A 24,042-nucleotide genomic window follows, 5' to 3' on the forward strand; every position below is an offset into this window, starting at 1 on the left:
GGTTATCACTCCTATCTCAGGGGATTTTGCCTTCAGTTCGTTAATCAGTCGCTGGTACTTCATTTCGGCTCTTCTCTCTCAGCACAGTCTACAGGTGGCTGTGGAGCATCATGTTTCTGATACAGACGAGAGAACTTTCCTCCAGCCTGGATTCACCCCTGAACCCTGAACCCTGCCCAAACCCCTAGTCTGGCTGTCTAACAGCCATGATGCAACTCGTTTCTCTTTGGGGTTAAAGAAGCTTGTTTTCTTTTTCTTTTTTGTGTGTGACGTCATTCATATGGCGCCATTCATGACGTCATTAAAAAGTATGACATCATTGCGGGTACAGGGTACTCGTGTCATTAATAGCTGTGACATCATTCACGCAAAATATGAGGTTTTGGTTTCCACATGTGGAGCAGCGATTACTGTTGCAGCTGTTGCTTTTGTGGATACGGCGCCCCCTGGAGGCCATGGTCTGCCACAGCAGGGGAATATTACAAACGTGAGCAGACACACAAGGTGGAAATGTAACATCACAAGACTCTGAGGCCTGAAAAGGCATTCGACTCTGACCTACAATAGATTGTTGAGATTGGCTTCTCCCGAATCTATGGCTTGTCTTTTTATAGCTGTTCAGTTACAGGAAAGGACTCACACTACATCACACAGGTTTAACAAAGATTGAATAACTGCACATTCCTCAGTTATCTGCACCGACATGAAAGGGCACAAAATAATGAAACTATCCAGCAAGTCTGAACGAGAACAAGTAGGTCAAACACGGAATTATTTTTGGTCCAATGCCCGCTAAGAGAAAGCAGGTAAATCAGATGTGAGCATGTTGGTCCACACAGCTAATGTGGCGCACGCACGCACATACACACACAAACACAGCAGTGTGTTCAATCCTTCCTTTAAGAACCACCAAGATGCAACAGCTTATATATAACAGCTTTATTTGTCTAGTGTCAAAAGTCAAATATAAAATGTCTTCAAAGGAGGATAAAAATATAAAACCCCACATATCTGGGTAAAACAATGGATTTCTTTTTTTTATCAAACCTGTGCATCCTCTGAAAGTTGTGTATTTTTCCAAGTCATTTCTTTGAAGACCAGAGCATGTTCTCATTTTGCCTCCACATCGTTTCAACACAGAGTTCAGCCCTGGTTCTGAGCAGCAGACGGTCTCAGGCACTGCGGTGCCTTTGCTCTTTCCAGGCGTTTTTAAATGGACCTGTAAAGTAACAGAACATTAAAGAGAGTTAAGGGCTTTATCTCATTGGGGTCAGGGAAATGGCTGCCGGTGCCCACAAGCCAGTTGTTTACTAACCGTAAGGCTCAGCCGGCTGGAGGTTGATGTCTGAACTGCACCAACGCAGCAGTGTCACCCTAAAAAAGAGAGAAACCAATGAGATCTTGGCCATAGCTTCCTTAGGAACAGTGGAGACACACAAACATGCAAAGGTTTGACTTTAAACTACAAAACAATCATGCAACTCAAGGTGAAGGCTTTTGGTCCACTAATGGGATGTTGTCGGCCCTTTGTGCAGCTACAGAATTGCAACAGTCTACAAACAAAAATGATCAAGATGGGACTTGGTAAGTATTGAGTGAAATGAATGGATCACTATCGTTTTTAATTTGAGCAAGAGTTGCATTGCAACCATTTCTGATTGCTTTATACGGCTTATTTTGCTCGGAAAATACTACTCATAGCAGATTTTATTTACTTGAATGTTTTGGATGACTTGCACTACTTGATATTTTGCACAGAAAACAACAAAAATCTAACAATGAGTGTTGGGGTTAGTTTTACCTTCTTGTGGCGATCTTTAGGCTTTTAGAATCCTCTCCTCTGCGATTTTTTCTCTTTTATAAAAACCAGCCAGCATGACTTTGCATCAAAGTCAAGTAAGATCCCTGCAAGCTTGATTTGAAATACTGTTGAGATTCGGTTATGTCACGTGGCTGAAGATACACAGCTCTCTTGAGATCTTAAAGAGATACTAAAGGTTGAGGACAATACATGTTCAAGCACTATATCATTCTCAAGTCAAACATGTATTTGGCAATACATTACCTCAAGGATAAGTTTTATTTTTGGAGATGACATTACAAGTGTCATTTAGAATAGTTTGTAATACAGAAACGAAGACAGCTACCATTGTCAATATACTGCTTTTGTCTGTTTTCTTTTTAAAATAAGGCTGATGTGTATACATACAGCGGTGTTGAGAGCCACAGAGGACCACTTTCACAAAATGAAGGCATTCCTCTGGTACAACAAAGGAAAAATACCATGGCTAGACTGATTAAAAAGAAACTAGAAACTTTATTGATACAACGCACTGCAGAAACACATTTTGGGATATATTTAGTATCCTATTTAGCCAAGAGTACACAAGCATTATGCATTTTGGAAACGGCACGGCTTAAAGCATACACAGTTGACCTAAGATTATGTACATAATATTGGACTGGCTGCAGCTTCCTTACAGACGGTAAGGAATGTTAATCTTCACAACAATTAGTGGATCCTCAGAGATCATTTTGCAAGTAATACTACGCCAGATCAGAGTCAAGCCAAGGTCGGGGCGGAGAGAACAGAGGCGCTTGTCTTCACCACATCTGCTGATATCTGATATTGGAGATTGAATTCACAAGGCGGTGTTAAACAGTAGCAGGAAGTGAAAAATGTAATTGGTAATTTCTGCGATTTTTTTCTGTTTTTTTTTTAATCAAAACGACTCAGGGTTTCTACTTAAACCTATTGGGGTTGTAGTCGGAGTTACATTGAGGCATTATGAAGATTGTTTGTTGCGTCCAGTTGAAAAGGACTTTTTAAATGCAGCCTAAGTGAAAGAAAAAAGTTTATCGCCACAATCACATCATGTTAGAACACTTAACTGAAATGATAACAGGTAGAACTAAAAGGTCATCGTTTCTTTTGTTAGGTTTAAGGAAACCAGGACTATTTGCAAGCTACGCAACTGAAAAACATTAAATTGAAAACAGATAAACAATGAAAAATCACTTGTTCAGGTTTTCCCCCCCCCCCTCTGGCACTCTGATACATCCAACAAAATGTCTCTTCCGAGTTTTTAAAAAAAAGTCAACATAAAATAAACATTAAAAAAATAGGGAACAAATGAGTGGGAAATTACTTTTTGAAAAGTTAAGCGAGTTACAGGGCGGAAACAGTTGCCATGACAACTCTCTACCAGAAGTCGCTCAGTATCTGCCATATGGATGCTCCCTATATGACCCCTTCATCTGCCGGGCTTGGGGGGCTTTGTTTCCGGTCCCAGAGTTGGACCATGAGTTGTCCCATTCGTCTTGAGCTGCTAGGACACAGAACGAGAAAGAAAACACACACACATCTGTCAGCATTCAGCGGGAGCTTGTCACCTCGCCTCAAATCACACACGCCCAGGACTGGCACAGTGACAACGCGGGGAAGTAAAGACTCACCGTAGGACTCGTACGTTGCTTCTGGTGCCTCTCCGTGTCCGTAATCATAGTATTCTGTATCTCTAAGGATATCGGCAAAGAAAACGTCAAAACAATGTTTGACAGACGGGTCAAACTGGGCAGATGCACGTAGAAGACAATTCAGTTAGACTTACGCAGGTGCAGTTTGTTGGCTGTAATAGTTATCGTAGTTCTCATATGAAGGCTCGGCGTACGATTCTTCATATGGAGGCTGAAAGGAAACAAAGACGCAACATGAGCCGGAGAGGAAACAAACAATCAGCAGACAGCTTCCTGCAAGATATCAACTTAATAAGAAATGTTAAGTGATGGACTTACATATTCCTCGTAGCCTTCAGCTTTGGGCTGTGATGCTGAGGGGAGCGCCTGGTGCTGCTGGTGGGAGAGGGCGGCGGTGGGGAGCATCCTGGGCGTTCCTGATGCAGGGGGTCTGGAGCGAGGAGCAGAGCCGCCCCTGGCCCCAGTAGACGGTCCACCTCTGCCAGACGGAGCGCCTCTAGGGGCGCCGCCTCTGCCCATTCCCCCCCGCGGACCTCCACCGCGCATTGCACCCCGGGGACCCCCACGTGGCATTCCTCGCCCCCTGCGTAGAGAAAATGCCAGTTTAAGGATGGGGTCACCTAAATACACTTTCTTGAAACTTAAGACCAAAGAAAAAAGTCATATCTACCAGGCATCTGATCTGGGTCCACCAGCACCAGGCAGACCACCTCTACCCCGGCCTGGGTGCCCCCGACCCCTGCCAGAACCATCCTGGGATCCATTCAGGAAGTGGGGGTCCATGTATGGGTCCACCTCACCAGGTTCCTAAAGATCAGAAACATAACAGTCTTTAAGCTTGGAGAACAGCTTTGATAGCTCCATCAGTGCATCAGAGCTAAAGCCTCCTGGATCCTCACCGGGGTGAGGAACTTCTTAACCTCCTCCATGGCGTGAGCCATACGCAGGTAGGCCTCTGGGATGGGCGCCGTCACCTCAATGAACACATGCAGCTCCATCGACAAGTGAGCATACTTAGCTTCACCGCCCTTCCTCAGCTCTTCCTCCTAATGAATGAACACAAAAGGTAAATAGAAAACATGTTGGCATGATATCGAGGATAACAAACTTTCAAGAGTGCAAGATAAACCGTTAGCCCATTTACCTTATTCTTGTCCCTCATGGAGCCTTTACCCAGAACTGAAATCTTGGCCCCCGTCTCCTCCTGAAGTCTCTTGATGGTGTTGCCCTGCGGCCCCAGAATCTTTCCCACAAAGTTTACCTATGGCAATACCAGAAGAAAACACTTCTGTTAGGTAAAACAAGAAGATCCATCCATCCACTTAAAGAGCATATATAGCATTTAAGTGACTGCATGAAATCCAGGTTCCCTCCATTTCTTCATCGCTGCAGAAATTCCATGTAATAGAATTCAATCTGAGCTAAGAAGAAGCCTCCCTCTATATTAATGTGGGTCATGTTTATCTGCCATCTTTCTACTCAATCATGCAATCCTGTCATATCCCCGCTGTATGGAAACCAGCCTTCATTATCATAGCATCAGAGGGGCAGTGGCTCTTACCCTCGGGTACAGCTTGGTGGGGATCAGCACTCGTTCTTTCAGTTTAGGGTTCTTCGTGTTGAACAGGTCCAGGTACGTCTCTTTCTCTGACTCCTTTTTGTTTTCGCCTTTCTGGATCCTTTCGATCTCTGCAATGAGACGCATCCGACGTGTGAACGGTGAGATTGTGTAGCATTTTACATTCACAGTAATTATATAACAGAGCAGCAACGCTGACTGACTGACGGCAAAACGCTACAATGCAAATGATCCACTGCACAAACATCAGGGCGCTTTCGGCGGAATACAAATCAATGTAGAGCAGAGGAATTAAACATCACGGCGAGATTAACAAACAGACAAATAATCGGATCTAATCAAGTACAGGAGCCACCACGTGTAAGACGCACTGCCGTTGTCCAGGCCCGAGAGTCAACGTTAACCGGACTAGGCCATAGCCCCGTTAGCCCGCCGAGCTTAGTTAACAGCCACAATACCTGCAGAAATGAGCTTCATGGCGTGTGTGAACGACGAGTCCAGACTGTCCTTCTCAGCCTGCAGCTCCGGGAGGTATTTGGAGTCTTCCATTTTGAGTTTGTGTGCCGGGCTCGACTCAACGACAGGCTCCGCCGCGACGCTAGCGTTCAACAAGCTCATGATGCGAGAGTAAAAGGCCAAGATACGCGAACGTATTCTTCTTTAACCTTGAATTAAACGCTGACTTGCAGGCGACAAACTATACGGCCTGAATGCGTCACGTTGCGAGTGGATTTCAGGTATGCTCCGGTGTGTGTTAGCTGCAAGCCGGGTGAGTCTGTGCTCGCTCCTCTGGACAAAGGAGGGATAATGGCGCAGCTGTCTTTGAGGCGCTTGGAGGAAGAGAGCTGGAGGGACGCGTGACGTCACTGCCGCGCTGTTCCGAATCCCACAGCAGTTCTGGGCAAGTCCCGCCCCCCGAGCGCTGCGATTGGTCAGGCGCCATTTGTCAGCGAGCGGCAACGCAGTGTTGATTTTGACAGCGGCGAAGCTTTTTCTGCCATCATATTATCACAGCAGTATGCGTAATACAAACTAAATAACTAATGTAAACTTATTTGTTCGTGTTTGGGCTTAAACCAACACGCTTGCATTGCCTCCTCGCGCGAGCCCGCTTGATTCTGGCCAATTGTAGCGCCTGAATGCTCAAAGGGGCGGGGCTTGTCCAGAACTGCTGTGGGACTCGGAACCACGCGTCACTGCCAGAGAGCATCAAGATGGAGTCCTGTCTGAGCGTTAACGGGCTCAGGCTGGAGGAAACCCCGACACTGGCTGCCCTTTGTTATTCCTTCTTCAACTCAAGTGCCACTTACAACAAGCATGAGTAATTTCCATACAAACAGGATTAAAATAAGACTGCGTGAGTGTAAGGAAGCCTGTGCTCAAAGCCATTTAATCAATCAATCTAACAAAAATAGACATTTGCAGATTTATATACAATAACTAACACAGCAACAACACACTATAAGCTAATTTATTCATACAAATCTAGGTCATTCATTTGTTAGAACATTCTGAATAAATGTTTTTATTCCTAATATCTCCCCAAAAAAATCAATGTAGTAGTGATCATACAAATTCCATAGATATGGAAGGTTCTGTGATTACTGAAATAATGTCAAAAGTATGTATAGAATTCATATGTAAACACTGAAGCTGCACATCATCACACTAAATGTTTGGAAAGTGATCTTCTGAAAAACCAATTAATGCAAAAAAGAATCAGTGCCTTAGACCAAAGATCGCTTTAACATTAGACACACTGTCCACTTCACTTCCATGATCCAGTGTGATCTGCTTCTGGAGGAACCGTCAGATATCAATAATAGTAAATATCTCAGGTTTTTCTTTATCATGGATCTGCATTGCAGAGTATGTGATGGCCTTCACCTCAGTGCCCTGGAAAGACAAAACAAAAGCCTCACTAGCTTTGAGTTTATTTTATTTTTCTCTTTCTTAATGAAATATATGTTTGGGTTACACAATAGCTAAAGCTTTTGATATACAATATATTCTTTAAAACTCAAGAATGCTGCATGAACAGGTTTCCTCTGCTGGCTTACCTGTGGATGCTTCCCCAAACGGAACTCTTCCCCCCACCTTCAACGAGCAAAAGAATACAACCCGAGGAAACACGTCAGATAGACCAAACTGCAATGACTGCTGTGTCTTTCAATACTGCAATAGCTTCAGAAATGTCTATATCCAGTAGTATGAGGTCACGTCTGATGTGTGAAGTGCCTGTGAAATGCTGCTTAAAAGTAGAGTTACCCAATGGAGCGGATCTTGAAGTTCATCCTGTCAATCGTTAAAACTTTGACCTCCTACAAGATGTGAGCAACAAATAACAAGAGGAAGTCAAATGAACTGATTATTCACTTTATTAGGTAGAATCAAATGCAATATGGTCAGGACTCCAAAACTGAATTCTTATACACACTCACCCTGGGTACAAAGAAGAGATCTGCACTGAACTTGTACAACCAATCATCTAGGAAGTGGAAGAGAAGAGATTCCATGTCGTCACCTTTTTAGATGACACAATAAGAGAAAGAGGCATGATTACAGTTTAATCTGAGTGATCTTCGGTGACAGAGAAGGAGGAGGAGGACTGTGTAGTGACAGATCATGTTAACAGACTGGATCTCACCTTCTGACTCGACTTCTACAGTATCAATGGGTTCCACCGTTTCTGTGTCTGTCATGTAGCCAAACATGCCCATGGCACACTGCTCAAAGGCTTCTTCCAGAGAATCACCCCAGGAGTGAATTCTGGTGGAAAGTAGAAGTTATAGTGATGACTACTAACCAGCAGACACACAGCAGATGAGACACTTCACCATGACAACAACCACATACTTACTGTACATCTGCTGTATGATCCAAATCTAAAACGGACAAAAAAAGAACAGTTATTACTTGTGGTTACACAAGCTATGAATGGAGAAGAAACTTGTGTTTCCTTCAGATATTAAGAAATTAAGAGATTGACTGTTTAGATTATAAACCACTAGCCTGTAATGTTGGTCAGTAAAACAGCAGTCTCAGATTTGTGTATCAATGAAAATAAATGTTTGCGTTAATTTTGTTACTGTATTATTGAGAAAGAGTATTTGTGTTTGAAATGAGCTTTGAGTTTCACCCATCGTTACTACAAAATGTAATATACATACATCAAATAAACTAACTTCCTCATGCTGTTTGCTAAAGTCGCTGCATTCATCGTCACTTCACACTCACACTCATATTTCTTGTTGATCGGCGGGTATTTGGACTTGACCGCTTCCTGCGCCGCTGTCAGGTCCAGTTGGCGGTCATCGATCATAGGTAACGTGTTCATTTATGTCTCAAATCATAAATAACGCAGCTGTTTATTAAAGTTCACCAGACAACATGGAGTAAGTGACACCCGGAAGAAGTTACCCGTTGCCAAAGCGATGACGACTTCCTGTCTGCCCCGGCGGATTCTGATTGGCTGGTGGCTTTCTATGGAGTTGGCGCCATAGTAGTCTGTCGCGCTGTGTCCGGACCGCTCTGCCTCTGTTCCCCCCCTCTGCTCCGGTGTTACCCGCTTAGCTGCGACGCCATGGCCGACAAAGACGGTAACGGTGCTTGCTTTTGGCAGTTTAAACGAGCAAACGTGCGCGTGTATAGTCGGGGAGCGGTACGAACTCCAAGCCGGGACGGAGCGGCGGTTGTTGGCGCGCGAGCCAGCAGCAGCGTCCATTGTTACAAAGCAGCTAGCTAGCTAGCTGTCTGCTAGCCGAGCGGCCACACGGGGCTTTAATTCACGAACGGTGCCTAACTTTCTGCTCCACACGGGCAGAACCGCAGCTCCTCCACGGGCTGTTTGGGTTTGAAGTATTCAACGGAGCTTCCGACGTTAGCGAAATGTAACCCTTTTTTGCTAATTTACCGTGGACCGGAGCGTGTATGTTGGGAGAGAACGTCAACTTCCCGCGTTTAGGTTCCGGTTGGTTTGCAGATGTTCCGCAGGCTAAACCCGCATGCGGATGCAAATGTTTAAATATCCGGTTTTAAATTTGGTTTGTGTGCGTTTTTCTTTGCCCAGCCGCCTTTGATGATGCTGTGGAGGAAAGAGTCATCAATGAGGAGTACAAGATATGGAAGAAGAACACGCCATTCCTCTACGACCTGGTCATGACTCACGCCCTGGAGTGGCCAAGCCTCACCGCCCAGTGGCTCCCTGATGTCACCAGGTAAGAAGGAGTCTGGACCAGGAACAGGACCCACAGTCTCCAGTATGTGTGACATGATGACGTTGAATGTAAGTGTCTCTGTGTGTGTTTGTGCAGACCTGAGGGGAAAGACTACAGCGTGCACCGGCTGGTCCTGGGGACACACACGTCTGATGAGCAGAACCACCTCGTCATCGCCAGCGTCCAGCTCCCCAACGATGACGCCCAGTTCGACGCCTCACACTACGACAGCGAGAAAGGAGGTGAGGAAGGCCCAGGCAAATATCCTTCTACTTATCTCTCTATCCTCTCCCACACATATCAGTTTGTCATTTGATTGTTGTTTAACACCTTTCTGTTGTCCATTGTAGAGTTTGGAGGGTTTGGGTCAGTTAGTGGTAAAATTGAGATTGAGATCAAAATCAACCACGAGGGTGAAGTGAACAGAGCTCGCTACATGCCTCAGAACCCCTGCATCATCGCCACCAAGACCCCCACCAGCGACGTGCTGGTCTTTGATTACACAAAGCACCCGTCCAAGCCAGGTGGGATCACCTGAACGCACCGGAGGATCAGTTTGCAGCGTCTGTGCCAGGCGGCGTGTATGAGATGTAACTGTCATTTCCCTTTCAGACCCCTCTGGAGAATGCACCCCAGACCTGCGTCTGAGGGGCCACCAGAAGGAGGGTTACGGCCTCTCCTGGAACCCAAACCTCAGCGGCTGCCTGCTCAGTGCTTCTGACGACCATGTAAGCAGCTGGCCACAGGAAAACCTTTTCTGTTAAAAAGTCTCTCCTTGGTTCTTATGTGGTGTACTCGCCTGTTGTTGAGCCAGCCCTGTTTCCTCCTTGTGTCTGTTTAAAGACTATCTGCCTGTGGGACATCAGCACCGTGCCTAAGGAGGGCAAAATCGTGGACGCCAAGACCATCTTCACCGGCCACACTGCTGTGGTGGAGGACGTCTCCTGGCACCTGCTGCACGAGTCGCTGTTTGGATCTGTAGCTGACGACCAGAAGCTCATGATGTAAGTTAACAACCGGACAGGGGTGAAGATCTCAAAACTGTTGGAACAGTCATGGAAATGAAGACAGGTGAAGCTCAAACTTCAAATGGGAAATCAATTCATATCTTTTTAAGTCCTTAGAACCTGTCAGTGATGGTTGCTAGGAGACGTCTTGTGATTCTGTGTGTGGTGATGTTAGACTGGAGGGATCTGACCCCAGCTCACTTTGGCAGGCAAATGTAGTTTACTGGGTTATCAAATGACAAACAAATCCTGGTTAAATGGTTCAGTGACAGGTTGAGTAGATGTGTTTGACTTCTCATGCTAGGGAAGAGTTTGGTGATGTAATTTGCAAATCAGCGTAGAAACCCTATTGGAGAGATAAAGTTGTTTTCAACCTTGGCATAAACAGCCGTGTCTTTGTTGAAACAGTTGGGACACGCGATCCAACAACACCTCCAAGCCCAGCCATGCAGTGGACGCCCACACCGCAGAGGTCAACTGTCTCTCCTTCAACCCCTACAGCGAGTTCATACTGGCCACCGGCTCAGCAGACAAGGTGCGTCCACTCTCTGCACACACACACACACACACACACACACACACACACACACACACACACACACACACACACACACACACACACACACACACACACACAGCTGTCAGGTTACACAGCATCTGTCACTCACATCTTCCTCTGTTTGATCACTGATCTGCTTTTGGTTTCAGACCGTGGCTCTGTGGGATCTGAGGAACCTGAAGCTGAAGCTGCACTCCTTTGAGTCTCACAAAGACGAGATCTTCCAGGTAAAAGGGAATTCTGTTATAAAGTCTGTTTGTTTGAAATCGATTAAGTGTGTAGATTAAGGTAGTGCTCTGTTTCATCTGTAGTTCTATGTCGGATAAATAAGTATGTTCCTATTCTGCACATGATAGAGAATGATAGACTCCTGTATGTTGTGATTTATGCTGTTTGTTTGCAGCTTTGTAAACAGCCTCTTATTTCCTGTCTCATCTGTTCCCCTCAGGTTCAGTGGTCTCCCCATAATGAAACCATCCTGGCCTCCAGCGGCACAGACAGGCGGCTCAACGTGTGGGACCTTAGTAAAATCGGAGAGGAGCAGTCCCCAGAGGACGCTGAAGACGGCCCCCCTGAGCTACTGGTGAGTTGTGATGAAGACGACGACAGGCCTTTGTGTGTGTGTGTGTGGTCAAATTAGACCAAAGCAGCCGTACTGATCTGACCCGCTCTGCTCCTCTAGTTCATCCACGGCGGACACACAGCGAAAATCTCCGACTTCTCTTGGAACCCCAACGAGCCATGGGTCATCTGTTCTGTATCGGAGGACAACATCATGCAAGTGTGGCAGATGGTAAGAGAGAGAGAGAGTTAAGACACAGACCGCGCTGATGTCAGCGAGCCTTTATTACAACATCCATCACCAAACACAAAACGTGACCAACTTGTTTCCTGCGCAGGCTGAGAACATCTACAACGACGAGGACCCCGAAGGAGCAGCAGATTCAGAGGTCCAAGCTTGAGTCCGGCCCTACATTCATCCTCTCTTCTTTAGCCCTGCTCCTTAAAGATTGGGCTCCATTTTGCAGTACGGGATGCAAAGACGGCAGCGTCTTTTTAAAAAAAAAAAACACATTTTGGACAGCGGCGTTTTTGTAGAAAATCTGAAATGCTGCGTCGTCGTGTTGTGAAGTATTTATAACGCAGTCTGTCTGTCACATTTGTAGGTCTTTAGTTTTTCCCCCAGACTCCAGTACTTTGACACAGACGTGCTCGTCCTCTTGCATCTCTGTACTCGTCATGATTTTGCTCCTTTCATCTTCACAGCGATTGGTTTAGGATCGGCAACATTTCTACAGAGATCCATTTTTAAAAGGTGTACATAGGTTTTTGTTTTATTTGCTTGATAGACACAGTAAGAACTTTCCAACTTGTGTGTTGTCACCATGTTTTTCCTCTTCGTCTCGTTTTGTTTTTTCTGTGCTTCATCTGATTTCTTGTGTACTTATTAATGGTATTCATAATAAAAAAAAAACATATTTACACTAAATGCTTGTTTCTTGCTCAGCACACCAGATTGTTATATAGAGAATAGAAGCTTTAGAGGTCTTCTTCTTCAGTGCTTTCATCGCAGCCTCTAGAAAAACAGGTGTGAAGTGTTATTGTCAGTGATGTAAGGGTAAATATGTCTTAAGAAGATGAAGAGAACCTACCTGAGAGTCTTCAGCTCTTGTAGAAGTCCGTCCTTAAGGTCCTCCAAATCTTTCTTAGATCGTCTTTGAATTGCAAACTCCAGCTGGAGTTCTCTCTTGGTCTCCTTTAGGTCCTCCAGTGTCTCCTAGGTAGATGTGATACATCTTTGTGACCTTTCTACACATACACTCACTGGCCATTAGCGTTCATGTTTAAGTTCAACCGCTCCACTTTGTACTAAAGGCAGCATCGATGTCAGTCACTCTACCTTGTGTTGTGTGCTGCTCTCCTCCCTCTCTCTCTCCATCAAGGTCATCCTCTCCTCCAGACAGGCTTTCTGCACTTGTAGTGTCTGTACGTTCTCCCTCAGTGGCCACAGCGAGGCCCTCAGATCATTCCCTTGCTCCCTGCCTTTCCTCAAGGCGTCCTCCCCAGCCTGCCTCCTCCTCAGCAGACCCACCAGGCGAGGCTCGTACCAACCCTCCAGCGCCTTCACGCTGCCGCTGAGCCGGCGCTGCAGGCTGAGGGAAGACCGGCGGCAGTGGCTGGCGTCGCTCGCGGCCCTCGGACGGCAGGGCTTACTGAACTGGGCCCTGATGGAGTTGAGCTGGTTCTTGTGGACCTCCTGAAGCTGGGACAGTTCTTCTGTCAGACTTTGGATATGGGCCTTGAGCTCCTCCTATGGGCAGAGGTAAAGATGAAACTGGTTATGTTGAATAGAGCCATGCATTCCTTTAAACAGAGAAACCCAGACTGCACCCTCCTGACAGACCAAACAAACACACACCCCAACATGTGGCTCCTACCTGTGTGACAGCAAACTGAGCCACCTCATACTGCTGTGCTGCCAGCTTCACCTGGCTCTTGATGCACCCTCTGGCAGTGGTAAACAGCCTCCGCTTCACCTGCTGAAACTCATCATAAACAGCTGCTTTATCTATCTGAACCACAGTCAGCAGCCCAAACGCCTCCGCTAGCTTCCCCCTGAACAGCTCCACAACTCTCATCATGGGTTGCTGTAGACGGAGAAACTCTTCGATCAGATCGTCCCTCTCCATCTCCAGACAGGTCACTTGCTGGATGCACTGGTCTAATCGTTGTCCCAAGCTGTCCATGTCCACTTGTCCCACAGGTTGTTGTGTAAACTTCCAGAGAGTGTCATTTGTGCTCTCACTTGTTGTTACCTCTGATTCAGAGTCAGTATGGCTCCTGTCAGGGTCATCTAAATCCTCATGATGTGTATATTCCATGTGAGAGTCCTGTGCTGAAGCCATGTCAAGCTCACCCTGAGAGTCTTCCAGAGGATAACATGTACAAGAAGCTGTAATCAAACAAAGGCAGGGAGCTCAAACACAGCAGGTCTACATTTGTAACCAAGCCTATATACGTAAAATGTGTCGGTCATTAAAATGATAAACTATTATATCCTACTCACTTTGCAGATTGGAGCTCCAGCAGGTTTAAGAGTTTGTTTGAAGTCTGGACCAGTCTGCTGTGTGCATGTCTCCAGGAAAACAGTGGGACACTTTGTGTTATTAATAACACTGGAAGCAGCACAGAAACTCTATCTGTGGGTTCTGAGGGAGACTCGACCCCCCACATGGGGGTTACTAACTGTCTCTGACTGGCCCACATGCTCTGGATGCATGCACCATCCTGGGTAAGACAACTATACTTAGATAGGTTAATCATGTCTAAAGGGAGATTACTGGAGGCTCTAACACATTTGTTTGTTTACATGACTGATTCATCTGCTTTTTTACAGGCATATAACTTAGATGGACATACAAACAGTAAACCCACTGGTGAAACTGGTCCCCACCACCGCGTTATCACTGGAGAAGCGATGATCGATGCTGCTGCTGCTTTTGTGGCTCCCTTTGACCTCTGTCGCCCCCTGTTGATGTTTGAGACCTCTTGCCGCAGCGGCCTTATACCTCCTTCCACACTCTGAAGTGGCTGAGCCTCCTCTGGTCAGGGTAAGTGCTGGGTTAGTGTTAGGGTTAGACTGATCCCACAGGGGATTTGGGAGCAAACGTGAAAGGAAAACAGACTTTATAAAACATTGAATGTACCTTGAGTGTGCTTGTGACATATTTGGGATCTCCAATTGCTTACAGAAAATGACACAACATAATGGAAGCATCCAGTAAGTCTTAATGACACCTTTTTTAAAACCTGCACGGGTCAAATGTGAAATTTTGGTTAGATGCAACATTTGCAAGGAGAAACTGTAACTTTCACATCTCTCTTTCAAAAGATGGGGGTATGTATGTTTACTTGTGTGATATATGCATACCAGCATGTTTTCTGTATTCACTTATTTACCCTACTTCGTGTTTATATCAGTTTTAGATTTATTCTGCGACGATAAATCCCTCGTCCTGCGTGTTGCAGCGGCCCCGTCCGGAGTCATCGTGAAACACACCTGACGCCTGTCGATTTACGTTGCATTAAACAAGAGACCAAACCCCATGCAAATGCGTCCGACAACATTCCCCAACTTATCCGACCCAGCAGAAACATAATAACATGACATCATTACATCATAATGACCGCTCGTCACGCCGCTGCCTTCCATTTGGGCGGAGTATCCCTTTAAACGGCTGAAGACTCCGCCCACCGCGCGCGCCCCCCGCCCTCCCTCACACAGCAGCGGCTCGACGTCAACAATGACTACCAGCGCGTATTCCCATGCAAAACACACCAGGTTCCCAACAAATACGCTGACAATGTATCGCGTTTAACTCGCTCCTCTTCGCCACACGGGAGCGCGTAACAAGGGCGGCGGCCATTGTCACCGGTAAGCTGCATTTCCCTCATTGTCCAGCCTGTTTGGTGGCTTGGTACAGAGCTAGCCTGGTAGCCTGGTAGCTCGGTAGTTAGGCCTCAAGTCTTTTGTATTTGGGCCAACATGGTCTTGGCGGAAAGGTTGGGGGGTCTTGAGTGAGGGTGGGGGCGGGGGACTGGAGGTGGCGGGGTCTTCAGGGACCCACGTTGCTTCGATACACACGGCTAAGAAGTCGTACATGTCCCCGTGTGTGAGGTAAGAACTCAGCAAGTCTGCCAGCTTCCGCAAAATCAGTGTTTATATATGAGCGCCAGTGCAGTGTGTTTGTGTGTTTGAGCTGCTGTTTTGTATAAGCGCCAAAACTAGTGTGTGTTTTCCCTTGCACGCGTTTTAATCTGCGCTACATTCTGACCTCGATCACAAAGTGCAGTCAGTATGTGCGTGTGTGTGTTTGTGTCAGAGCACATCCTTCATCGTGACTTCAGCACAGCGATCCTTCCGTCTTCCTCAGCAGCATAGTGCAGTGCAGTCTGATGCTCTCCCTCTCTCTGAACACACACCACACAGATCACTCCATTATGAAGTGTGTGTTCCCTCCTAACCAGAGTGTGTGTATCCTGCGTGTAAACAGGTACAAACACAAGGAGGGAAGAACTCTAAATCTCCACCTGCAGCTGAAAGAAAGCGAGCCGCTGTTGAGTGTGTGTGATGGCTGGAGGACGCAGAGGAGCGAACCGGACCACCTACTGCAGACCCCCGCTCAGCAGTGAACCCAGCTCGGTCAGCAACGGGAACCACAACACCAGCTCCCCGGTCACAGGGGTGCGATCCCGGACCAGGTAAAGGCCTCACGTCTGACTTCTGGGTTAAAAGGATGAAGATGTGGCTGTTCAAGCTGCCATTGTTCATCTCGCAGCCCCCTGAGGCAAACTTGAGCTTCTTCTATTTCTGGTGCATCCCTTTGGCTATAATTGTTCCAAATATCACATGAGGGCCACATGCATGCCCAGTCCCTGTTCCCCGATACACAAAGAAGCCTTTAACACCGTTTGAATCTGTTGTGTGTGCAGGAACGGGTCGGGGACGTGCATCACCAGCCCCCCACTGGCGGCCCAGACTGTGGTTCCTCTGAAGCACTGTAAGATCCCCGAGTTGTCGATGGATCGAAACGTTCTGTTCGAGCTTCACTTGTTCTTCTGCCACCTCATCGCCCTCTTCGTCCACTACGTCAACATCTACAAGACGGTGTGGTGGTACCCTCCGTCACACCCGCCCTCACACACATCGCTGGTGAGTGCCGGGACCAAAGTTCATTTCCTGACCACGATTGCTTCATCTTCTAAAGTTCAAAATGGCATTTCAGGACAATGTGTTTGTTTGATAATGATTTAAGGGGACGCTAAGTATGAAACTGGAGCTGCAGTGGGACGATGAGAAGCTGACTCTGTTTGATTCTTTACAGAACTTCCACCTTATTGACTACAACATGCTGGTGTTCACCGTCATCATACTGGCCAGAAGGTTGATTGCAGCAATTGTTAAGGAGGTAAGGATTTATGTTATCAAACTTTGTGAATTCCCAGTGTTACAGCGGATAAAAGGAAAACAATTAAAGTGGTTCATCTCCCGGCGACAGTATAATCAACCTTAGGGGTCTTAGACAAGAAACAGGTCCTGCACTGTGGTTATAAGCCGCCTGAAACAATCATGGATACTGTTCATAGTTTTTGTTGTTGTATTTGACTTGTCTGACTCGTCTTCTTCTCTCCTGCAGGCGTCACAGAGCGGGAAGCTGTCGTTCCCTCACTCTATATTCTTAGTGATGGCACGGTTTGCTGTGCTCACGCTGACGGGCTGGAGCCTCTGCCGCTCCCTCATTTACCTATTCAGGACCTACTCTGTCCTCAGCCTGCTCTTCCTCTGCTACCCGTAAGTATGGCCGGCAAAGATGAAGAGTGTCATGTTTCGACCCGCTCAAGGGAGGGGGGGGGTGTTCCTTTAGAATCTACTTAGGCTCTGAGGAGCAACTAACAGACACTCAAGAGCCGAGCCACAGTTTCTATTGGCAACACTGTTTTCACAATGTAGGCCTGAAAGTATACAGCTGACGCTCCGTCTTGCTCAACAGTTTTCTTCCAAATCCTGCTCCACTCGGCTGGACTTTCTACCTCCAGGCTGTCCGGTTGAGTTAAATTGTCTTCTGCTCTTCGTCCCCACAGGTTCGGGATGTACATTCCCTTCTTACGGCTGAGCTGCGACTTCCGGAGGGCGGGGCCTCTCTCGCCCATCGCCAGCATCGGCTCCAAGGAGGTGGGCGGCGTGGGCCGGGGGCGGGACTACCTGACCGTGCTGAAGGAGACGTGGAAGCAGCACACCAGCCAGCTGTACGGCGTCCAGGCCATGCCCACACACGCCTGCTGCCTCTCCCCCGACCTCATTCGCAAGGAGGTGGAGTACCTGAAGATGGACTTCAACTGGAGGATGAAGGAGGTGCTGGTCAGCTCCATGCTCAGCGCCTACTATGTGGCCTTTGTACCCGTGTGGTTCGTCAAGGTGAGGAGCTGCTCTGAAGGTGTTGCAGTCCAGTTTCTTTTTGCAGTCGTCTGAATGTTCTCTGCCTCTCCACCTTTCTGACAGAGTACACAGTATGTGGACAAACGCTGGTCCTGCGAGCTCTTCATCCTGGTGTCGGTCAGCACCTCAGTCATCCTCATGAGGCACCTGCTGCCTCCTCGCTACTGTGACCTGCTTCACAAAGCTGCCGCTCATCTGGGCTGTTGGCAGAAAGTCGACCCGTCGCTCTGCTCCAACGTCCTCCAGCACATGTATGTACGCTCATCTTCATCGCTCTTAATCATATCTTACATCTGTTTGGAGTCTAACCCTTCTCCTGCTTTGGTGCCCGTCTCTGCCCAGATGGACAGAGGAGTACATGTGGCCCCAAGGAGTCCTGGTCAAACACAATAAGAACGTCTACAAGGCCATGGGTCACTACAATGTCGCAGTCCCATCAGACGTGTCGCATTATCGCTTCTATGTAAGTATTTCCTCTCCACACGCCAGACTTTTCAGATTTAATCTGACCGTACGGCCGCCTGAGTCATCTTGTTATTCTTGTTGGTAAGGTTTTTGCTATTTCGGTACCTGAGACTCAGCGATAACAAGCGTCTGTCGGATCACTGAGCTCTTGTTGTTTATGACGACGGCGTTTCCTTTTCTCCGCTCTAGTTCTTCTTCAACAAACCTCTACGAATATTGAACATACTCATCATTCTGGAAGGCGCCATGATATTCTACCAACTCTACTCGTTGATATGCTCGGAAAAGTGGCACCAGACGATATCCCTGGCTTTGATCCTCTTCAGCAACTACTACGCCTTCTTCAAGCTTCTAAGAGACAGAATAGTGCTGGGGAAGGCGTATTCCTACTCAAACAGCTCCTCAGACCAGAAAGTCAGTTAGATATAAATTATTATTGGTAATTGTCACTATGGAACAAGGAAAAACATGCATGAGATCGCTGTATTTTTTTCTACAACCTCATTTTGTGTCACTTTTTGTTGTTCTGATCTGCCATAATAAAAAGAAACATATTTTTGTATTACTTTAAAAGTTTGTCCTGTTCTCTCTATTCAGAAATAATAACAATTAATGCAAATATCAATTCAGTTTCTATAATCTCAGCTAGACGTTGGTGGTTTTCCTTTGTTTTGTAGTCTTTTACCTGGATCCAAAATGCCAACACACCACCCATCCAACCAATCAGAGATTACAGAGAGTACATGCTTGAAGTGTGAAGAATTATCATTTAAAAGCTTCCAGGACCTGCCACATAATGATTCTGGGCTCTTCCATTAAGTTTGTAAATAATTAAAATTCTGTCAATGATCAAACCAACGAAAACACACACACACACACACACACACACACACACACACACACACACACACACACACACAATCTCTAGCTGGGTTATTAATATCTTAACTTCTAAGTGAAATACACTGGAAGTGGGTCAAGAATGAAGTTGGAGAGGAGCAGCGACACCATGTGGCCAGTTAAGGTCTTCAGGTCATCATGTGTAACTGCCTTCAAAGGAGAATTATAGGGTCAGATGATGCATTCAGGGCCTCCTGTTCCCTGCCCCTGTGCGCCGGACTAAGATAAGATACTTTATTCATCTTCATGTTGCATACAATTCTCAGCAAATCGCATGCAACTGAAATTTAACTTGCACCATATCACACACATATGCATGCATGACTATTGGATAAACACACACACACACGCACGCATGCACGCACACACACACAAACGCACACAAAATGCTGTCTGGCCCTTTAAGAGGATCAAACCGGAGCTCCGCACTAACCGGGCGCATCGATGCCGCGCTTCCCCCTCCATCATTCATCCAAACGGCCGTAGGAGGACACAATAACATCTCGGGGTTTTATACTATGGATTAATTTCGTTCTTAAACGTCTTAAATCTCAGGAGATTAAAAAAAATGTAACGCCGCGTCCGTTCAGAGGCTTTGGGCACCTTGCGCGTAACTGATCCGGTAAGTGTGCCGACGGTAAACCGTTTCCCGGTTCCCTCTTTGATCTCTCATGCTGAATATAGCATCGACACGTCGCAAAGTGCAGTGTGTGTTGCCATGTTGTTGTTTCTGTTGTACAATGCACGCCGGGGGGGACAGCAGAGCGTCAAGTTGGCTTTGTTTGTGACTAGTGGCCATCTTTGGGTTCTACTTTGAATAGAGGCGCAGTGTGCCGGAGACAAACACACACACGCACACGCACACACATATGCGCTGCACTGTAACACTGATTCCGTCTGTCTGTTATATGAGATGAAGCTTTATTCTTTATTCAGGCTCCGTGCTGAGATCATATGACGTGAATGCAGCTACTTTGTCTTTTGTACACAAACACACACACACACACACACACACACACACACACACACACACACACACAGTCAAATCTATAAGCACTGCGGCTCTGAAGTCCTACTAGGAGTATTAGAGTCTGAAGTTACTGCAGGAGTATCTTCCTCATTTTGCCTGTTTGAAGTGATGAACACTCTCGGTGTGTATCTGTATATTAGGCACTGATTCGTCTGTGTATTTGGCACCTCTATCTGATGTAATCAAATACAATAGTCGTGTATTCAATCCCCCATTTGTGATTGTGTTGATACTGCATCAGAAAAATGCTGATTCAGCTCCACTACCATTTTACGTTTAACATACACGACAACAACAATACTAACCATACACTTAGTTTCCACTTTATTCACATTATCTGATATAACAGTCTTGCTATAAAGATCAGATTTAGTTAAACTGTGTCAGATTCCCCTCATTGGTAATCCAGCTGTTATATTCTGAGATGTTTCTTATCTTTATATTATTGAGTTTAAGCTTCACAAAGGGAGGATTTACTGCAAGGTTGTTCTATCAGATTATATTTTATTGTACGTGTGTACCTAATAAAGTGGCCTCTGAGTGTTTATCCCGTTTGTCAACATGTCCAAAGATTCTAACCTGGGGACTTGAGAGACGCATCACGTTTCACCAGTCCAGCAGCTTCACACCTTCAGATATCGATTTGCATTTGTTGTTGCTTGGCTGCTTTTACAATTACATCACCTGGAGCCAGTGTGTGTGTCTGTGACGGAGCAGAGCTCTGCAGAGGGGAGATCCTGGGCTGCAGCGCTCCTGCTGGCACTGGTTCTGTTTCTGCAGGATGCTGTCAGCACCCACACAGCCCTGGTGGGGGGAGAGGAGAGGGGGGAGAGAATGTTACTGCTTATAACCTTCCTACCTTTTGTTGCTCCAGGACGTCCTGTACATCAGCCAGCCTGTGTGAGTGAGAGAGAGAGAGAGAGAGAGCTTCATTTGAGGGGTCCGGAAAGAAATCATGGAGGACAAACGCAAGAAGCGAAGCCCCAAGGTGTCTCTGCCTCAGCCCCCTCCTCCGCCTATCAACCCCCGCAAGCTCTCCGTCCTGCCTGCCAGTAAAAGTGCCACCTTCTCTCTGGGCCTGCCGCAGCCTCCCTCCCCCAAGAACAGAGGCAAGTTTAAAAGGTCCATCGGAGCGGCAGGGCAGCCAAAGGAGGTGCTGACAGCCTTCGTAGCTCCACCAAAGACCACCAGGTTTGTTTATCCCACTCAGTTACTCAGTCATTAGTGTAAAGCATTGTTTACAGTATGACAACATTACAACTCGTTCTGCTTCATACTAACAGGCTACCTTATGCATCTCAGCTCATTCAGCAGTTTGTTATGACCTATATTACCTATATTATGTTGCTGGATCATTATGTTTCCTGTGTGTGTGTTTGTCAGGCCTCATAAGGAGAAGCCCAGGGCCCCCCAGCCTGCAGGCCCCAGTAAGGTGGTCCAGTCTTCCCCCTTACAGCATTCCTTTCTCACAGACGTCTCCGATGTGAGAGAGATGGAGGGCGGCCTCCTCAACCTCCTCAACGACTTCCACTCAGGCAAACTACAGGCCTTCGGTAAGATGACCTTGATCCGCCTGGCCACCTTGGGAATATTCAGTTACAGGCTGAAAATAAAGCCAGCGCAAAAGTGGCTTTGCTCCACCAAACACACTGAAATCCAATAGTTTGTGTTGCTATTTCTGTCCGTCTGCCATCAAAGAAATTCCTTTGACTCGGCTTTAATATGCCTGACATGAAAGGAGGCGGACCCTATGAGTTAGCGAGGGAAGAAAGGTCTCAGCTGTGTCCTGCTGTGTGTTGTGTTCCAGGTAAAGTCTGCTCCTTTGAGCAGCTGGAGCACGTGCGCGAGATGCAGGAGAAGCTGGCGCGGCTGCACTTCAGCATGGACAGCCACGTAGAGGAACTATCCGAGGACCAGAGGAAGTGCACCTCAGACCACAACCTGGAGCACCTGCTCTGCAATGTAAGCAACACGGAATTCAACTCGCGTTTAAAACATTATCCTAAATTTCAGCCTGGTCCTCAAAAAGGCTTCAGATCCACATTATTCTTTAGGTGTGACACTTTTTTCTTATTTCATATCCCCAAGAATTCTACAAGATGAGAAGAATTTAGTGGAAGTAAGGGAACACTGTCATTTGATACTTAAACCAAAACTATAAAGGTTGTTTATGTGAGTAATAGGTTCCTTAAGGTCGGAGCGAGGCAGGTTTTGGTGTCAGTTTTACAACCGGCAGAACCTGGAGTGCTGTGAAACTGTTTCTGTGGTAACAATGAAACAGACTCCTGCATTAGAGGAGAATGTGACGGCTGCTCTGTCTACAGGCTCATTTGTATCCATATGTGCCTCCTTCCCAAAAAGCATCTTAACCACAAGACGTTTGTTCCATTTCTGCTTTTCTAATGCCCTCCGAGGTTCAGCAGAATGAGCCGTGCATACATTCCACACACTCATGAGCCTCATTAGTACAACATAACCCAATATAACACGTGTGCTGTTCTCTTGTCTCACCTTTTAACTATGATGAACGCTCATATGCTTTGCTATTATCAGCGCCGGGCGTCATAGGCGGTCCAAACACGGCCCTGTCAGTGTCTATTGTTAGCGTAGCGGTGTGGCCCCTGGTGACGCACCGCTGCTGTCGGTATGTGTGTGTGAGAAGGAGCCGAGAAAAAGCCCTCAGCTAACTGCAGACGCTGCTGTGGATAATTCTGCCATAAAGCGCGCGCGCGCACACACACACACACACGCACACACACACACACACACACACACACACACACACACACACACACACACACACACACACACACACACACACACACACACACACACACACACACTCTGTACCGATAAGAACAGAACACGACCGTTTGTTCTCTCTTACAATGATAGAACTCAGGTGCAGGTATTGACACGGACGAGCTGTTGTGTAATATGATCACAGTTAATGATTATACACTCTGTTCTATTTATGGCTCCGTCTCTCTCATCCATTCATGCTTTCTGGTTTGTTCCCACAGCTGGAGGAGCTCAGCACGTCAATGTATCCTTTCCCTGCCTCCCTGAAGTAGTGAAGTGAATGATTCTGCTTCTCCAAAAAAAAGTCTGTAGGCGTGAATCCTTAATGTGAATCCTCCGCTCAGACAAAAGCTCCACTTGGCTGAAAACCAGGACCTGCCCAAGACATCTGGTCCATGAGGAGTGTGTGTGTGTGTGTGTGTGTGTGTGTGTGTGTGTGTGTGTGTGTGTGTGTGTGTGTGTGTGTGTGTGTGTGTGTGTGTGTGTGTGTGTGTGTGTGTGTGTGTGTACGGCGGCAACCGCTCATCATCTCGCAGCATCCAGCCAGTCCAGGGTTGCCATGGCGTTGATCCAGCTGCCTTAGTAACGGAATGGAAACAGCCACAGGAGGAGGGGCTTGTATTTTCCATTTTGTCAACGACGCCGAGGGAAGTAAACAACAGCTTACAAGGAGCCGCCGGCCACAATCGCAACTCCCTCATTCATAGCACAAGAAATGGGTTTGTCCTGGACAGTTTTCTGTAAAGGTTTTAGCCTTTTGAGCCATACGGAAGTAGCAAAACATGTTTGGCTCTCGTGTCGACTTCACCACTGTGGGTTAGCTCAGGATCTTCAGGGGAGTTTCAGCTTTTTGCTCCGGTTCCAAATGCACTCCCTCATTTTTTATACCTGTGCTGAAACAAAAGCGCAACCTAGAAGAAGTTGAAAGATTGTAGACGACGGCTGGAGACCAAATGTACTAAAGGTTAATTTGACTAGACTGAAATCTGCGTAAAGATGATTGAGAGAC

General features: G+C 46.7%; 6 protein-coding genes across 12 annotated transcripts; 3 read left to right on the forward strand and 3 right to left on the reverse strand.

The window, feature by feature from the left end:
- Nucleotides 1–1,028: 1,028 nt before the first annotated feature.
- Nucleotides 1,029–5,912, reverse strand: LOC143009606 (KH domain-containing, RNA-binding, signal transduction-associated protein 1-like). Of its 4 annotated transcripts, none has more exons than XR_012964698.1 (11): nt 5,515–5,912; nt 5,039–5,166; nt 4,622–4,738; nt 4,377–4,523; nt 4,148–4,284; nt 3,796–4,060; nt 3,612–3,688; nt 3,457–3,516; nt 3,150–3,326; nt 1,316–1,374; nt 1,029–1,219 (listed from the first exon to the last, which is right to left on the reverse strand). XR_012964698.1 is itself a non-coding variant. In XM_076161653.1 (9 exons), the coding sequence occupies exons 1-9, from the start codon at nt 5,672–5,674 to the stop codon at nt 3,217–3,219; spliced, it is 1,203 nt and encodes a 400-aa protein (XP_076017768.1). In that variant the 5' UTR covers nt 5,675–5,912; the 3' UTR covers nt 3,037–3,216. The 4 variants fall into 4 exon arrangements, 2 of the variants coding, with proteins under 2 accessions (XP_076017768.1, XP_076017766.1); XR_012964697.1 differs by having other exon boundaries at nt 3,150–3,329; nt 3,457–3,518; XM_076161653.1 differs by lacking the exons at nt 1,029–1,219; nt 1,316–1,374 and having other exon boundaries at nt 3,037–3,326; nt 3,457–3,518.
- Nucleotides 5,913–6,509: 597 nt separating this feature from the next.
- zbtb8os (zinc finger and BTB domain containing 8 opposite strand) lies at nt 6,510–8,492 on the reverse strand. The gene is made up of 7 exons (XM_076161676.1): nt 8,294–8,492; nt 7,917–7,941; nt 7,704–7,825; nt 7,498–7,580; nt 7,325–7,377; nt 7,117–7,153; nt 6,510–6,952 (listed from the first exon to the last, which is right to left on the reverse strand). Exons 1-7 carry the CDS (start codon nt 8,391–8,393, stop codon nt 6,866–6,868), a joined length of 507 nt encoding a protein of 168 aa, XP_076017791.1. The 5' UTR covers nt 8,394–8,492; the 3' UTR covers nt 6,510–6,865.
- A 26-nt stretch (nt 8,493–8,518) lies between these two features.
- LOC143009622 (histone-binding protein RBBP4) lies at nt 8,519–12,140 on the forward strand. Of its 4 annotated transcripts, none has more exons than XM_076161673.1 (11): nt 8,519–8,655; nt 9,126–9,273; nt 9,370–9,530; nt 9,624–9,797; nt 9,886–10,001; nt 10,117–10,277; nt 10,689–10,815; nt 10,989–11,066; nt 11,288–11,422; nt 11,522–11,632; nt 11,739–12,140. In XM_076161673.1, the coding sequence occupies exons 1-11, from the start codon at nt 8,640–8,642 to the stop codon at nt 11,799–11,801; spliced, it is 1,290 nt and encodes a 429-aa protein (XP_076017788.1). In that variant the 5' UTR covers nt 8,519–8,639; the 3' UTR covers nt 11,802–12,140. The 4 variants fall into 4 exon arrangements, with proteins under 4 accessions (XP_076017788.1, XP_076017790.1, XP_076017787.1 ...); XM_076161675.1 differs by having other exon boundaries at nt 9,370–9,515; XM_076161672.1 differs by having other exon boundaries at nt 8,546–8,661.
- A 238-nt stretch (nt 12,141–12,378) lies between these two features.
- On the reverse strand, nt 12,379–15,502 carry LOC143009525 (syncoilin-like). The gene is made up of 5 exons (XM_076161529.1): nt 15,386–15,502; nt 13,278–13,757; nt 12,740–13,150; nt 12,492–12,616; nt 12,379–12,415 (listed from the first exon to the last, which is right to left on the reverse strand). Exons 1-5 carry the CDS (start codon nt 15,500–15,502, stop codon nt 12,379–12,381), a joined length of 1,170 nt encoding a protein of 389 aa, XP_076017644.1.
- Nucleotides 15,104–18,868, forward strand: tmem39b (transmembrane protein 39B). Its single transcript, XM_076161777.1, has 9 exons — nt 15,104–15,274; nt 15,894–16,101; nt 16,333–16,552; nt 16,725–16,808; nt 17,037–17,191; nt 17,482–17,815; nt 17,900–18,087; nt 18,179–18,299; nt 18,491–18,868. The coding sequence occupies exons 2-9, from the start codon at nt 15,971–15,973 to the stop codon at nt 18,722–18,724; spliced, it is 1,467 nt and encodes a 488-aa protein (XP_076017892.1). The 5' UTR covers nt 15,104–15,274; nt 15,894–15,970; the 3' UTR covers nt 18,725–18,868.
- A 713-nt stretch (nt 18,869–19,581) lies between these two features.
- On the forward strand, nt 19,582–23,917 carry ccdc28b (coiled-coil domain containing 28B). Its single transcript, XM_076161519.1, has 6 exons — nt 19,582–19,823; nt 21,106–21,422; nt 21,615–21,784; nt 22,039–22,193; nt 23,255–23,277; nt 23,378–23,917. Exons 2-6 carry the CDS (start codon nt 21,187–21,189, stop codon nt 23,430–23,432), a joined length of 639 nt encoding a protein of 212 aa, XP_076017634.1. The 5' UTR covers nt 19,582–19,823; nt 21,106–21,186; the 3' UTR covers nt 23,433–23,917.
- Nucleotides 23,918–24,042: the final 125 nt, after the last annotated feature.

This window comes from Genypterus blacodes, unplaced genomic scaffold (genome assembly GCF_046128005.1).
Source record: "Genypterus blacodes isolate CSIRO-AG114 ecotype Tasmania unplaced genomic scaffold, CSIRO-AGI_Gbla_v1 ptg000112l_1, whole genome shotgun sequence".
Taxonomy (NCBI): Eukaryota; Metazoa; Chordata; class Actinopteri; order Ophidiiformes; family Ophidiidae; genus Genypterus; species Genypterus blacodes.